Below are 16,727 nucleotides of genomic sequence, written 5' to 3'. Positions count from 1 at the left end.
ATCTATCTTGATAAATGTTCCGTGTACTCTTTTTTAAAGCTAATTTTTAAATTTTAATTCCAGTATGGTTAACGTAAAGTGTTATATTAGTTTCAGGTGTACAGTATAGTGATTCAACAATTCTATACATTACTCAGGGCTCATCATGATAAGTGTACTCTTTAATCCCCATCACTCATGTACTCTTGAAAGAATGTACATTCTGCTCTTCTTGGGTAAGGCACTTTATAAATGTCAATTAGTTCAAGCTGAAAATCAGTATTAATTCAAGACTTGTTCAAGTTTTCTCTACCTTAATGATCTTCTATGTACTCATTCTTTCAATTATTGAAAGTGTTGAAGTCTCTGCCTATAACTGTGGCTTTGTTTATTTCTGCATGCAGTTCTATCAGTTTTTACTTCACATATTTTGATGCTCTGTCATAGGCACATAAACATTTAGGATTTTATGTCTTCTTGATGAACTGACCAATATAGTATTATGAAATGATCCTCTGTGTAATATTGTTTACTATAAGATCATTTTGGCTAACATTAATATAGCCACTCCAGTTTCTTGTGATTAGTGTTAACACGGTTTATCTATCTCCATACTTTTTTTTCTTTCTCCATACTTTTAACCCATTTGTGGATTTATATTTAATGTGAGTGTCTTGTGGGCAACAGATAATTGGATCTTGAGTTTTATTCCACTGATAATCTCTGCCCTGTAATAGGAATATTTAGACCATTCATATTTAATGTGATTAGGGCTGAATTTAAATCTACCATCTCGGTGTCTGTTTTCCATTTGTCCCATATGTTCTTTGTTCCCCTTTTCCTCTTTTTCTGCCTTCTTCTGGACTGCATACTTTTTTTTTAAGATTTTATTTATTTATTTATTTATTTATTTATTTATTGGGTGGGGGGAGAGAGAGAGCGAGCATGCAAGCCAGGGGAGGGCCAGACAGAGAGGGAGGGAGACAATCTCAAGCAGACTCTACACTGAGCACAGAGCCCAACACCAGACTCAATCTCACGACCCTGAGATCATGACCTGAGCCAAAATCTAGAGTCAGATGCTTAACTGACTGAGTCATCCATGGGCCCCAAGACTGAGTACTTTTTATAATTTCATTTTTACTCTTTTGTTGGCTATTAACTATTACTCTGGAAGTTTTTTTCATGGTTGCTATAGTTTATATTCTATATTTTTCATTCATCACAATCTACCTTCAAGTGCTATTATTTCACTTCGTGTATGCTATACGAACATCAAAAGAGTGTACTTCTATTTCTCCTCTCTTGCCCTTTGTGCTATTGTGTTTTCATACATTTTACTTCTATATATGCTATAAACCCCATAATACACTGTCATCCTTTTGCCTTAAGTAGCCAATTATCTTTTTTAAAAATTTTAAATAATAAAGAAAAAGTTTTTTTAAATTACCCACATATTTACATTTCTAGTGTTTTTCACTCATTTATGTAGATCCAGATCTTTATCTGGCATCATTTTACTTCTCCCCAAAGAATTTCCCATAACATTTCTTGTAATTAAAGTCTGCCAGTGATACATTCTTTCAGCTTTTGTGTGTCTAAAAAGTTTTAAAAGTTATTTTCAGCAAATAGAGAATTGACAGTTTTTTCCTTCAGTTCTTTAAAGGATTGTTTCACTGTCTTCTGGACAATGAGAATTTTGCTGTCATCCTCACCTCTGTTCCACTGCATTACAATGTGTCCTTTTTCTCTGGATGATTTCAAAATCTTTATCAATTATTTTGAGCAATTTGATTATACTGTTTGGTATAATTTTCTTCATGTTTCTTGTGCATAGTGGGTCATCAAACTTTGTGGATCTGAAGATTTATAGTTTCCATCAAATTTGAAAAACTTTTCGCCATTATTGATTTTTTCTAACTCTCCCTCCCTTCTTCTGGGAACTCCAATTACATGTATATTTAGTCCACTTGAGGTTGTCCCGATCTCATCAATGCTCTATTCATTTTGTTAGTCTACTTACTCTCTTTGTTTCATGTTGGATAGTTTTTATTACTATGTATTCAAACTTACTAATCTTTTTTCTTCAATATCTAATCTGTCACTAATCCCATAAGTATGTATTTTATCTCAGACATTATAGTTTTCATCTCTACGTTGATTTGTATCCTTTAATGTCCTCAATGCCTCTAATTAATACATTCAATCTTTTCTCTAGCTTCTTGAACATATGGAACTTCATTATAACTATTTTTTTTAAATCCTTGTCTACTAGTTCTGTGTCATTTTCCTGCCTCTGCTTATATGGTTAGTTTTGATTGGATTTCAGACATTATTAATTTTACCTTGCTGGATGCTATATATTTTTGTTTTTTTATAAATATTCTTGAGCTTTGTTCAGGTTCACGTATTGTTCTTTTGTTTTTTTTTTTTTAGATTTTTTTATTTATTTATTTGAGAGAGAATGAGAGACAGAGAGCATGAGAGGGAGGAGGGTCAGAGGGAGAAGCAGACTCCCTGCTGAGCAGGGAGCCCGATGCGGGACTCGATCCAGGGACTCCAGGATCATGACCTGAGCCGAAGGCAGTCGCTCAACCAACTGAGCCACCCAGGTGCCCCCAGGTTCACGTATTGTTTTTATGCTGTTAGGTAGAGCTAGGGAAGCTTTAATCTGGGGCTCATTTTGCTCCACTACTGAAGCAAACCAATGCTCCTTCTGAGTAATCTAACTGGTGCTCCATGAATTATGCAGCTTTCTACTCTGGAAGGAAAGGAACTGTAATAATCAGCTTGGGCTGTCATAACAAAATACCACAGAGTGGGTGGCTTCAACAACAGAAATTTGTTTTCTTGCAGTTCTGTAGGCCAGAAAGTCCAAGATCAAGGTTCCAGCAGGGTTTTGTTTATGGTGAGAGCTCTCTTTCTGCCTTATAGACAGCCACCTTCTTGCTGTATCCTCAGATGGCAGAGAAAGGGTGCCAGTTCTATCAGATCAGGATTCCAAACTTATGACCTCATTTAACCTTAGTCACCTCCTTAAAGACCCTAGCTCCAAAATAGCCACATGGGGTTTAGACTTCAACATTTGGATTTGGGGGATACACAATTCATTCTACAGTAGGAACTTATTTCCACACCTGTGTGAGCTCTGAGGACTATTCCCTCTAATCTTTTTAGGTGGTTCTTTCCCCAGTCTTAGGTAGTTTCCTCATACCCTTAAACTGGTCAGTACTCAGGTGAAGATTCTCTGCAGATCTCTAGAATTCTCTGCTTTCTTGTACTCTCTGTTGTGAAATCTACCTATCTTTTCCTCCCCAGTCTCCAATTCTGTCTTTCTCAACTCAGAGAGAACGCTGCGTTCTGCCTGAGGTCTTCCTCCCTGCACCGCAGCTAGAAACTCTCTCAAGACAGTAAACTGGGACATGTGTGAGCTCACCTCATTTCTCAGTGATCCCTCTCCTTTGCTGCCTAATGCCCAGGATTGTGAAAACCCATATATTTGTATGTGTGTATGTATATATATATATATCTTTTTTTTTCCCTCCTTGTTATTTTAGTTGTTTCTGGAAGGAAGGTAATCCAACCTTGTTCCTCCATCTTGTCCAGAAGAAATTTGTACTGGGCACTTTTAATTCTGTCTCTGCCATGTTTTTCTCCTGCAACCATTAATTAGCCTTCAGACTTCCACTTAGATGCCATTTTATCTACAAAATCCTTCTAAACACCTCACAGCTCATTAGATGCTCCCTGGCTGTACTTTCCCCCTGCCAAGGCACCCACCACATTGTTTTAAAATCACTGCTTCAATTGTCCACATACCCCCGGCCATAATGCAGAAGTTGGAGCTGTGCAGTGCACACACAGCAGTACTCCATAAATCTACCTGGATTAGTAAACAAATGAAAGGGGCGCCTGGGTGGCTCAGTTGGTTGAGCGACTGCCTTCAGCTCAGGTCATGATCCTGGAGTCCAGGGATCGAGTCCCATATCAGGCTACCTGCTCGGCGGGGAGTCTGCTTCTCCCTCTCCCGCTCCTCCCTCTTGTGCTCTCTCTCTCTCTCACTCTCTCTCTCAAATAAATAAATAAAATCTTAAAAAAAAAAAAACAAAAAAAACAAATGAAAGAAACTTAAAGTGAAGAGACAGGAGCTGAAGCCACATTCACTGTATCAAAGAATTTGTTCCATAGCATCCACTTCCTTACAGATTATAAACTACCAGTTACAAATACGAAGTATTTAATATGTATAGTTGTAACATTAAAGACAACAATGAGATGGAATGGTATTTTCCCCACACGGTAGCAGTTATTGAAGGAAACAATCTGTTACTAACCACATACCTTGAAAATTCAAACCAATTTCAGAGATAAAGATTCCTTTAACATGTGTTCACTACCACCCAATTTCACCTTAATGTGGGTAACAAAATCAGAGGACCCAGTATAAACACTCCTTGCGAAACCGGGTCTAATTAACTTCCCTCAGCATCAAATGTTTTAGTCCAATCATCCAATCTGGAATTAGCAAAAAAATATTTAATGTTACATCCTTCAGTTTTACCTCTTCCCCCGTATTTTGAGAAGGCACATTTGAAAGGACTGATGGAATATGAAAAAAATAAAGGATAACAAAGGAAGATGAAATCCTTAAATGTTAAGTCCTAAGGTGGAAACTTGATATTTGAAATGGTTGTCCTTGCCTGCCTGTGGGCTCGCTGCCTATAGTCCTGGAGCCTCGAGGACTGCTCCAGTCCCAGGTGGCCTTCTAAGAAGAAGCCCAATGATTTGGTACATTCTAAACTGTACCTTTTATGAAGACATCAATAAGAACATGCTTTGACAGTTGCCCCACCTCCATTTCACGACACTGAGGGAACCCAGGAAGATACTCCCATAAAACACCAGAGTTGCATAAAAGGATGCTTCCAACATTAAGAAATAACTCAGGAGAAAATAATGAAAACTGAGGTCCCTCAGCCAAGCTTTAATTCTGATCAAATGAATTCAGTATTATTGTAGTGATTCTGAAATTGAGGAAGTCAGGCAACAAAATTCCAACATCTGGCCCATGAGAGAATTCTAGGCCAGTACTTACGCTACATGGGTTGTTGGCCGTCTGAGCAGAGCTGTAGAAGGACCCCCATTGGGTGGCTCGCCTCTCATCCCGGGAAGGGGTGCTGTTCACAGGCAGGACGGCTGGGACCCCAGGGCCTGCGACCGCAGCACTGGCAGGCTGGCTGCTGGGGGCCACGAGAGCAAAAGCATCATCCAGGAGGGAGTGCATGGTCTGGCGCGCCTCCTCGATTGACGGTTGGGGCGGGATGTACTGGGAGGCTGGGAAGGGCAGGCCTGGATACCTCCCCAGCTCAGCAGAGGATGGGGTCTGCACATCGGCCGGGAGATCGGGATCGGACTACAGCAAGGCAAACAGCAAAAGGAACAAGGATCAGATGTGAGCTTCTGTGGTGACTCGAAAGCAAAACTACAGGGCCAAAATGGAATTTAACAATTTTCACTGACATTGAGGAAAAAGTTTACCGTAAGAATTTGCTAAATAACATCTATGGGATGGCAGTGGCAGGGGGAGCTTGAATTAGGATGAAAGAAAAAAGTGAAAATAGTCAACAATCATTTGGCCAGCAAAACTCAACCAATTATCTGAAATGCAATACCTGAAAGTATGTATTTTTATTAAATGCCTCTAAGAAGCTAAAAAATGTCTCAGAGTCTTATATACTAAAATACCAAGTCAACTTTCCATAGATACCCAAAACTAAAGCAGTCTATTGACTATGGTAAGAAAAAGTCACCCTACACAACCCCAGAAGAGATCAAAGTCACCACCATATTGCACCTGTGTGTGTATAAACAACTTTGATACTTATTATAACAACTGATTATAATGGTAAATAGAGAGTGTTTATTCAGAAACCACATGTCTTTCAAATGGAGCTACCTCTGAATAACATGAGTCACCCAGAAAGGTTTAAATTATATTCTATACCTACTGTCGAAGAGATAGGGATATAAGTAACAATTAAGGTTTCTTAAAATCTTATTTCCTGATACTGCTTCATGAGCAAAATGCTGCCATAATATACACAAGAGACAAAAGAGGAAACGGATGTGAGAGGAGGCCCTCCTGGTGTCAGCGCACCGGAAGCACGTCATCACTGTTACTGCCAGTGACACCCTGAGGAGAAGGGGCTCTGCACGAGGGGCTGGTGATCTGGTGCCCTCCGTGAGGAAGGGTGGGCGCCTTGTATCTAGAATGCTTTGCTCGTCCAACTGGCCCAGTTTGGCTCAGCTGGTTGGACCACCCTACTCAAGGGGCTAAAGGAGACGTTCCTGTCTGTATTGATGTTCAGATCAATGACTCTTTTACAAAGAAAAATCTCTGTTCCACAGACACATCCTTACTCTCAGACAACTGTCTAAAATGCTTCCTCATGGGGCGCCTGGGTGGCTCAGTCGGTTAAGCGTCTGCCTTCGGCTTGGGTCATGATCCCGGGGTCCTGGGATTGAGCCCCACACTGGGCTGCCTGCTCAGCGGGAAGCCTGCTTCTCCCTCTCCCTCTGTCCGCTGCTCCCCCTGCTTATGCTCTCTCTTTCTCTGTCAAATAAATAAAATCTTTAAAAAAAATAAAAAATAAAATAATACAATGCTTCCTCATGATTAGGTCCTGTCCAACAGATGATCATTATTTTATTCACACCAGCGTCGAACACTGAAGGGCAGCAGCTGCTTAACCCCAAACAGACAGAAAACCACACTACGGCCTGGCATGCCGCACATGGCCCGCAGACCTGTTCCGCTTGGCCTGTGCGGTCTAAAAGAAATAAAGAGCCAATATTTCTCAAAACCTGAAAATTTTATACTAAAGCTCAGATTTCTGGATTCTCTCGGCAGACTCTGAAGCTGTAGCATCACCAGGCCCTGACTCCTCCACAGAAACCACGGCCCTTGAGCCGTGACCACCCTCCTGAGGTGGGGCCGGCACCCTTCCCCTCCCAGCAGCAAGTGGGTGGCCCCGCTACCGCGGACAGGACACCCTGGTCCCGGAAGTCTGTTTCCTTAAAACTGGACTATTGCAGGAAAGGTTCTACTAAGTGACATCTGTCACCTAGGGATTCTAAGTAAGGATTTGGAGCCCCAAAGGGCTCTTGGATCTGTGACGGAGCCCTGGAAGAACTTTGTGTTCCTTTCCCTGTGAGGTGGATAAAATGTCCGCGTGCAGGCCCTTCTCCCATTCTTGGGTTTTCCTGGGAAGTAGAGAGGGAAGACTGAGGCCAGGAGTGTGTCACCAACCTAACAGTTCACAGTAGAGCAAAAGGAAAAGTGTCTCTGTAAACACATCCCCCTGGTAAGTGAAGGGGTCTCTCCAAAGACAGAAGCGATGTTCCTGGTGGTTCCAGTAAATGGCTAGGTAGCTGTTCTTCAAAAAACAAAGAAGAAAGCAAGAAAGCAACAACCAGCCCAAAATGGAGTCATTGCCCCCAGAGAGCAAAGCAAGACTTTACCGCACTTTCAGCCTCTCCCAGGAATGTGACCTTTAACCAGTCAATCTGGAAATTCCTGATCAGCACGAGTGAGGTCATCTGCACAACAGACCCCCTCCCCCCTTTCCCCAAAGAAAAGTGACCTTGCCTAAAACAATCCACTCTTTGTTAGAAAACTTCCTTTTCTGCCCCCTTCGGTCTATAAAAACTTTCCATTTCGTACCACCCCTCGGAGCTCCTTTCTACTTGCTGGGTGGGATGCTGCCTGATTCATGAACTCCTGAAGAAAGCCAATGCGATCTTTAAATTTGCTCAGCTGAATTTTGTTTTAGAACACTGCATGGCAAGGAAGCGAGCCTGCGGCCACATAAAAAACTGCAGGCCCGAACTGAGATTCCAACGGTTTAACTTTTACAGCAAGAAATACACTGTGAAGCTGTGAAGGCGGGACTCATGAATCCTGCCAAGAAGGCAAAGAGCTTCGGAGCCATGACGTCACAGCTTCCGGTTCCTTCTACCTCTAACAGGCTCCTCGTTTGGCGGGCTCCACTACCAGCACCTTGCAGGCCAAGAAGAGGTCTTGTTCATTCTTCTATATCCCAACGTCTGCACAGTGTTTCACAGATAGGTGGTACTGAATAATAAATGGGTAACAGTGGTCTATGAACATTAAGATTTATCCAGGATCCCCATTGGAATTTGAATTCCGCTCTCTTGAGTCTCAGTCTGATAGCTTCATTATTGGTCAATTTGTTTCCTTTGTATAGATATCATTCCTGAGAAATACATAGGAAGTTTTTTGTTTTTTGTTTTACCTTCAGTCATCAGAGAGGATGTATGATCAGATAACCTGGTTGGCCGAGGACAATCTCAACTTATGCCTGCTGTCCCAATATAATCATTAATAGAGCCTTCTATCACGCTCCCAGGTGTCAGGTTTGGATGATAAATTAGATCAGGGGTATACAAACTTTTTCTGAAAAGGGCGAAATGGCAAATATTGTAGGCTCTGAGTCATACAGTCGCTGTTGCTCTGTATTGGAAGTCTGCCACTCAGCGAGAACAGCCAGAGAGAACACGCAGATGAACGAGCATGACAGTGTTCCAATAAAACGTCACAGAAACTGGTAGCTAGCCGGATTTGGCCTGAGGGCCACAGTGTGCTGAGGCCTGAATTATAATGGTAACCCCTAGCTGCCAAGAAATACAGGAATATTTCTTTCACCCTAGGAGAACAGAGCTCATAACGAGAAAATATTTTGAGGGTGAAGTGCAAAATTTAAGAAAAAACATGTATGTGTAGTAAAATCTTCAAGATGAAATACTACCTAAGAAAAAGTGAGTTCCACAAAAAAAGCATTATCTTTGAGAGCATGTGGTTTAGAATTTTTACAGAAAGTAAAAAGTCCATCTGAGAAAAATTTCATTTTAGGGAATCTCTGAAAAATGAAGCCGGCTGACTGAGATGGTGCTCTCCAGGGAAGGGTTTATTTCCACCAGCTGAAGGAGGAACCTCTGCACTTGCTGCTAAGAAAAAAAAGCAAGAAGTGAAAAGATGATCCAGGCCCCCCCTGAAGGCGGCCTGATTTTGGATCACTGATGAAGACAAATGGAGAGATCAAGGGGAAGACACAAGACCCAATGGCATCAGATGACAGAACTCAGGGCTACTTAAAAAAAAAAAAAAAAGAGGGGACAGGATTGAAATAGCACTGGTGCAGATTTTCTTTGAGGGAATGAGCCCTCCTGGCTGGCTAGGGAAGTAAGGGGGTTGGGGAGAAGGAATGCCCCCTTCTTCTATTCATTGGTTTCACACATCAGGCCTGCAAGTCCCGGGGGAGACAAAAGCCAAAGCTTCAAGTGAACATCCTGGGGAGCCAAGGGGACAGTCCTCCCAGATGAAGCCAAACACCGCAGACGCCCAGACAACCACCTGTCCAAAGCACAACAGCAGTACACGAGCTCCATCTGCTGTAAGAACTGCCGGGACCGGCTCCCCTATCTTAGGAACTCACTCGCAGCCTTCCGAAACGGCCAGAGTCAGGAGCAAAGCAGCTGAGTCTATAGAACCTTGCACCCCTCTGGGACTGCACCGATCCTCATAAGCAGGCGCGGCCAGTCTTTAGGACACTAGAAATACAGGAAGTTGCCAAGGAAAAGTCTGGTTCTTTCAGATGACCACGATTCAATGACATTTAGCCCCAATGTCAGTGTGGTGTTTGGCAGATTTGTGTGATCAGGTTTCACATCTTTCGGGGTTAGTTATTTGTGTAATTAGGAGACAATGGCTAAGGGCACACAAGCTCTATCCAAAGTGATCATCACGTACATCACAAACCCCTTCTCCAAGGATGTGGGTTTGTTTGTTTTTTCTCCTCTTGCTAATTTCTCTCTAAACAAGGATGCCTCTGTGTATCTCTGGGAGGAGGAAGGGGTCTTGTGCCATGAGCCAGGCCTGCCCCCGGCACAAGGCTACCGGTGTCCACTGTGTGTCTGGCACTGCTCGAGTCAGCCACATCCAGAGCTCCCTCTCCATCTGGGGGTGTCTCGCACACCGGTGGGGAGGCGGGCCCTTTCTTCCCTACTCAGTGGGGTCTGTGCATGTGCCTTAAAGCCACCAATGTCTGCCTTGAGCACCTCAAGCAGTTCGGAGTGGGCCCCTTTCCATTTGAAAACAAAAATACCTAATTCTGTATTTTTTAATTTCCATTAACCTTTTTCTTCCATTAAAATTATACATGTACACACACACACATAAAATACCTTCTTAGCACTCCAGGAACAGAAGGGAGAGACGAAACCCTAAATATCCCTCCTATTACCAAGAAACCCAAACAACTCTCGGACCAGGGGAAGACAAAAAAAAAAGAAAACAAACTTCTGTTTCCCAGTTAACCTCAAGGAGGACCCATCCCGAAGCATATGACAGCAGGGCTTGCACACAGAAAGGACCAACACAAGAGTTACATTTCCAGGGGGCTCACTCAGCTGCCCGCTGGTCTCTGTGACTCATGTCTCCCCTCAAAGGAGCAGCCCACCGGCCCCCTCTCCCCACGCCTCACGGCCCAGCTGGCCCTGGAGTGTCAGTCATCTGGCAACATGACCACACAGGGCCACGGCCACCACTGTTCACTCTCCTTCCCCTAAGAGCCACCCCACCCTGACCCCAGAAGCAAGAAGCAGCATTACGTACTGGGCAACCGATGTAGGCAGAGTTGTGGACACCGGGGGGCCTTTTGTAAGTGCCGTCGCTGTCTGTGGTGATGAGTCTGTCCTTCTCGGCATCTCCGGGGCAGCCATTGACCTGGTGTTTCCGACGTGGTTTGGGAGATCGCTTTATCCTGGAGCTTCCAGGGGTGGGGGGGAGGGAAGAGGTTATCTTGGTAGGAAATAAACCTTCCTGCCAGTAGCTTATCAACTAAACATTAAGTATTTTCTGAGCATCTGGGATGTGCTGGCCAATGCGGTAAACACCCCACAGGATACAAACAATGTGTAAGACACAGATTCTGCTATAAGAAAGCCACAGTCTACCTGAGCATATTAAACGCATGGAACAGCAGAGAATCATGTAAGGTAATAAAATACCATGACTTTTTCTCAGGCATTCAGGAAAGGGCAAGGTCAGTGTGGGCTACTGATACCGTGGCTGGCTATGGGGCCTGAACTGGGTCTTAAGAAGCAAGTAGGATCTGCAGAGGAGGAGGGATGCGGGGACAGGGTGTGAGATGCAGGCACCAGCATCCTGAGGGCCAGCAAGGGGAAGCAGATGCATGTGGGTGCGGGCGGAATGAGGGGACCATCTAATGGGGAGACCCTGTCTACACCGCTGGACGGTGGAACGCAGCCAGAATGGAGAGGCAGGGCCCCGCCTGTTACGGAGCGCAGGTTCCACGTGGCAGGTAACCAACACCACTACAGGTGTTGAACAGGGCAAGACACAAATGAGGGCAGTGATCAGAGACGACGCATGCGCCTTAGGGACGGGGGTCTGGAAGACCAAGAGACCAAGAGACCAAGACTCTGAGGGCAGCTGTGGGAAAAGAAATGGACCTGCCCACGCAGAGGAGGGGAAGGTACTGGGAGCGAGGGCGGGATGGGGGGAGACGGAGGAGGGAAACCAGGGGGGGACCATCTGAGAAAGAAAGGGCGACTGCTATTTTCAACTAGCTGAATTCGAGGAGGCAGAGTAAACCCAGGAATAAGGGGCAAGAGGAGGGGCAGGAGGGTGAATGAGAGCAGCCGGAGCGGGAGCAGAGCCGTGGGCGCCTCCACAGGCAGACCTCGGGGAGCCCTGCTTGGGACGCGCACCTCTTCCTGGGCTCTATGAACACCGAGGGCACGCTGGCCGTGGGGTCCAGGATCTTGTCGATCTGCATCTGCGCCCTGCGGTACACACGGTGCCGCTCGCGCGTGTCGCCCGAGGACAGGTCGTCCACCACCGGAAACTCGTAGTGCCCGCGGCGCTTGGCGCGGAGCCGGATCTTGTTCCGATGGTGCTCGATCTCGGACTTGTGCCGCAGCGCCGTCTGGATCTGCACGGCCGAGGGGAGACAAGGGAGACACATGGAATGTTCCCGAAGGGGCCCCCATGTGGAGAGAGCATCTTGGGAAGGCGTTCCTTTCCCCCAGATGGCCGTCCCAGGCTCCCGCGAGGCCCCAAAGGGGGCGACATGGACAGCCCAACACACACACGGGGCCAGAGAATCTGCCATCAGCCACAGGCTGGGTCCCATAGCCCACGTATGCATCAGATACTACATTTTAAAAAGAGAGTAAAAGAAAAACAGAGATGTACGCTATCAAGTTGTGGGGCCATAGGCCTGGTGAGCATACTCCCTTCTTTCTTTCCGGCACACGGAGAATCCACTTTAGGGTGCTTACACATGGTAAGCACAGAGGCACATGCAACTCGAGGTGCGGGAGACAGGTCTAGGTTAGGCCGGGGGCTGTGCAGGGCTGGGGCTCCCCAGCACTGGTGAGCACAGGCAGTGCACACCATCCTAAACCCACAGTGCACATTCTTAGCAAAAGAAGGAAAGACCATTAAGAACTCTTGATAGGACTTCTGTAAGATGATCTACTTTAAGGATCACCTTTAAAGCGGGGAGGGGGTTGCAACTGTACCAACTTCCTACTACTTCACCCTGGCAGAACTCACAACAGTAGCAGGTGTTTCTTAGAGGCAGGAAATGGACAGACATGGAGCTGCCTTATGTGCAATCCTAAATGGCCTTTGGGCCACTCATTGTCTAGCCCAGGTCAAATCTCTCAAGGTCAAGTTAACAGTGACTTGGCCTGGCCTTCTAGTTCCCAAAATCTCAGGGGAGAAGTGGATCTAACTCACTCTTCCAGGATTCACTGCAGTCGGATTTTACTAGGTATTAGTAGATCCTTGGGGCCAGAGTGGATCTATCAGGGATCACAAAGTCTACAGTGGTCCTAAGATCACCCCAGGTTCAAAGGTTCATTAGGAAAACTCATAGGACTCAGCAGTTAGTCCCATTTATTATAGCAAAAGGATGCAAATCAAAATAAGCAAAGAGAAATGGCATGTGGGTGAAGTCCGGAGGAACCAGGAGCAAGCTTCTAGGAGGCCTTCCCCAGGGGAGCCACACACAACAATGTTGCTTCCTTCCTCCAGCAATGAGTTGTGATGACACATGTGAAATGTCCACCAAGGAAGCCCACTGGAGATGCAATGCCCAGGATTCGTCCTGGGGGCTGGTCCAACAGGCTCCCTCTGCGTAGCATGTGCCCAAATTCCAGAGTCCCAGAAGGAAAAGAGATGTTCAGATAAGTCATACTGTTTGCATAAACAATCTGGGCACAGTGAGCCACTCTGTTCTGGGAATAGTGGGAATGTTTCTGAAACGTAAGTCCCCAAACATCAGCCAAGGGCCAGAGGAGGACTTTTGAAGGATAGGAGGCTCGGGTTTGCTATGTTAACTCTCTGCACGTCTGCCATACGCCTAACAGTGTCCTTGAACGGCACTGGATCTAAACAAAAACTCAGCTTGATATTTAAAACGACGAATACTTGTCAGCAGCTCCTACCTTTAGCAATTTCCACCTGTTTTTAAGCAGTGACCAAATCAGAATGTGAATTTTTTTTTTTTTTTAATAAATGGACTTTTTAAAAAAGAGCAAATACCTCCTTGTTAATTTTGTTGGTTTCTGCCACCCGGTCGGCCAGTGCGGGGTGCTGAACCGGAGGGGCCGGGATGGGCTGCATGGCGATCAGCTGTATCTTACTGGGAACCCGCCTGCTGGCCTCCGAGGACCGGGACAGCCTGTCCACGTGCTCAAAGATGGAGGCCGACGAGTGCTGCTCGTTCCCCGAACTGGGTGGCGGTGGCCCTGGAGCAGAAGGAGAAGCAAAAGCATAAATAAATAAAGCCATCCTGAAGAAACAGCAAATAATCAATCGTCATGCTACTTGGTGCCAAAACTTGCCCTGTTTTGTCTAAAGGCGTTTCAAAGTCTTCAGGAGGGGAAGGGAAAGCGCAAGCGCTGCGCAGAGTCACTAAGTGGCTTGCGGAACTTTTAAGGAAACACTGACAGCAGCTCTGAACTTCCGCTCTCATTTGGAGAGATATAAACGTAGTCACTGAGGCAGTTATACTGGGGAAAAGACAGAAGATGAGGGGAGTGTGGACATGCAGACACTGAACGCGTCTGGCCTTTCAGTTCTGATGCACGAGGAAAACCAAGGTGAAGAGCCTCGAGGAGAAAAAGCTGCCGTCTGCGGGGCATTCATTCCAACTTTAAAAAAAGAAGAGTAGTACCCTTAAAAATGGCCGTGGGGGGGGACTGGGTGGCTCAGTTGGTTAAGCATTTGCCTTAGGCTCAGGTCATGGTCTCAGGTCCTGGGGTTGAGCCCCATGTTGGGCTCCTGCTCTCTTGCTCTCTCTCAAATAAATAAATAAAATCTTTTTTAAAAAATGGTCAAGAGGGGAAACTGTATGGCATGTATATTTTACTACCTGGAACATGTTAGAAAAGTAATCAGAATTTCGAAAAAGAAAACAGAGATTGGATCTTGGTATAATGGGTGATTTTCTCCAATTTCTTGCCTTTTCTCTAGTGAGGATGTTCTTTAACAAGTATGACTTTTACAGTAGAAATAATCCCGATAAACTTTACTTTTATAAAGGCAAAGAGCGAGAGATACAGAAGGGCTAAAGAGATGGAAAGAGCTCAACAGAGCTACTGGGAAGCACTCCCTCTGATAAGCCACAGCCGCTCACTGAACCCTACGGATGCTGCTTTTTTTTTTTTTTTTTTACTTTAAAGATTTTATTTATTTATTGGAGAGAGCGAGAGAGACAGAGAGAGCACAAGCAGGGGGGAGTGGGAGAGAGAGAGAAGCAGACTCTCCGCTGAGCAGGGAGCCCGATGCAGGGCTCAATCCCAGAACCCTGGGATCATGACCTGAGTCGAAGGCAGATGCTTAACAGAGCACCCTGGACACTGCTTTAAAATAAATGGCCAAGAGGCCACGAGAAGGAGTGAGAGCATGTGGAATCTGTTTTCAAACAAAAGCCTGAGGTTGATTCAAGCGCAAGTGAAAAATATAGAGGTTTCTCCTTGATGTAAAACAAGATAGAGGGGCGCCTGGGTGGCTCAGTAGGTTAAGCGTCTGCCTTCTGCTCAGGTCACAATCCTGGGGTCCTGGGATCGAGCCCCGCATTGGGCTCCCTGCTCAGCTGGGAGCCTGCTTCTTCCTCTCCTCCCAGCTAGTGCTCTCTCTCTCTATCTCTGTCTCTCTCTCTCAAATAAATAAATAAAATCTTTAAAAAATAAATAAAATAAAACAGGATAGAATGAGCAAAACAGTAAAAAATAGTAACAGCTATTTTACATAAGGAATGTATGCACATCAGTAGTATGGAAGTCTTTGTACTTCCTCTCAATGTGAATTATATTCATTCGTTACCCCACACGATTAGAAATGATTTATGGAACTGTGAATGAATGACGACTCCCTTAGCGAGGAAGCATAGTTGTCTCGATTCAGGCTAATCTGGGGCTTTCTTTCCCTGCCCTGGGCCCGGAGGGAGCCTATTTGTGCAACATGAGCACAGCCGGGCACCACCATTCATCCGGGGGCAGCTACTCAAATTACAGGCTCGATGCCTAAAAGGAGGTAATTAGCTTCTCCAGATAGGCTAGCCTGGCTAACCCAAACTTACAGCGTAGCAGCAAATGTCACAAAGGGGGGCCCAGTAAGCTACTGATACTTAAAGGTGAGACCGCTTTCCTCCAGGAAGGTGAAAAGACCAGGACACACAGATGACAAAGGAAGAATGCACCCCCCCCCCCCCCCCCCGCAGTGCTATCTGCCTGCCTGGGCACCTGGGAGCTGCAGGCCTGTGACTGGCTCCTGTCTGTGCCCCTTCCAGCCCCCAGCCATGGTCATGGCTCGTCACTCTATAATTCACCACTGCAACCAGAGACGCACGAGAAGCCCAGAAAATCCTCAAGCTTCCAAACTGCTCGGAACCCAGCAGTATATATGTATTTATTAAAATATATATATAAATATATATTTTATAACTGGGTTATTTTTATTGTTTGCTATGTACTGCATAATTTATTTTTTTTAAAAAACAACCTGGACAACAATAACCAATGGAAAGTACAACTCGATACACAGAGATTAATCTGTGTGAATCTGCCTTAAGGTAAGTTAGAGACTTTGGATTAAAACCCATTTCTATTCAAATATTACAAAACCAAAAAAAAATTGTAATTATAGAAATTAGAGTATGGGATAACGTTGACAAAGCAGAATGACAGAGGGAAGGGCAATGATCACTGCTAAAATGCTGAAGCAATGGAACACTTCTCAAGAAATATGAACTTCATTATCTATAGGTGAATACGGTCAAAGTGCATCATCCGTAAGGCCCGTGGCCCCCATTAATATCCTGTGAGGCAGGGATTCCATTTCTCTCTCCCTCTTCATCCTGTTCCAGCGCCTCCCCCACCACAGGCCCTGAGCACCCATTTGCTGAATGCAGGACTAAACGACCAGTCATCTCAGCTAAGTTCATAAAGTGTTACCTCAAAGAGGCCTCTGGGGATCTGCCGCAATACAAAGAATTCTAATTTATGACCTCAAATCATTTCATAAACAAGCACTCCACAATCATCTGAAAAACACTGATGTGACAGGTAGTCAACACAGGTGCCCTGCAATCTCTCTAAAACTATTAATTTGCTTTGCCAACTTTTTTTTTAAG

At 45.1% G+C, this 16,727-nt stretch overlaps 1 protein-coding gene across 1 annotated transcript in view; it reads right to left on the bottom strand.

The window, feature by feature from the left end:
• The window catches only part of KIAA1549 (KIAA1549 ortholog), a 140,097-nt gene that overhangs the window by 31,647 nt on the left and 91,723 nt on the right, over window positions 1-16,727 (bottom strand). Inside the window, exons 14-17 of the mRNA XM_032401288.1 lie at window positions 13,634-13,839; window positions 11,791-12,014; window positions 10,673-10,826; window positions 5,075-5,392 (exon numbers count right to left, since the gene is read on the bottom strand). Coding sequence (XP_032257179.1) covers window positions 5,075-5,392; window positions 10,673-10,826; window positions 11,791-12,014; window positions 13,634-13,839 — 902 coding nt within the window. The remainder of the gene's footprint in view (window positions 1-5,074; window positions 5,393-10,672; window positions 10,827-11,790; window positions 12,015-13,633; window positions 13,840-16,727) is intronic.

This window comes from Phoca vitulina, unplaced genomic scaffold, assembly GCF_004348235.1.
Source record: "Phoca vitulina isolate PV1807 unplaced genomic scaffold, GSC_HSeal_1.0 scaffold4, whole genome shotgun sequence".
In the NCBI taxonomy this organism is placed as follows: domain Eukaryota; kingdom Metazoa; phylum Chordata; class Mammalia; order Carnivora; family Phocidae; genus Phoca; species Phoca vitulina.
Note: the sequence above shows the minus strand (reverse complement) of the source record. Positions and strands in the feature narration are given on the sequence as shown.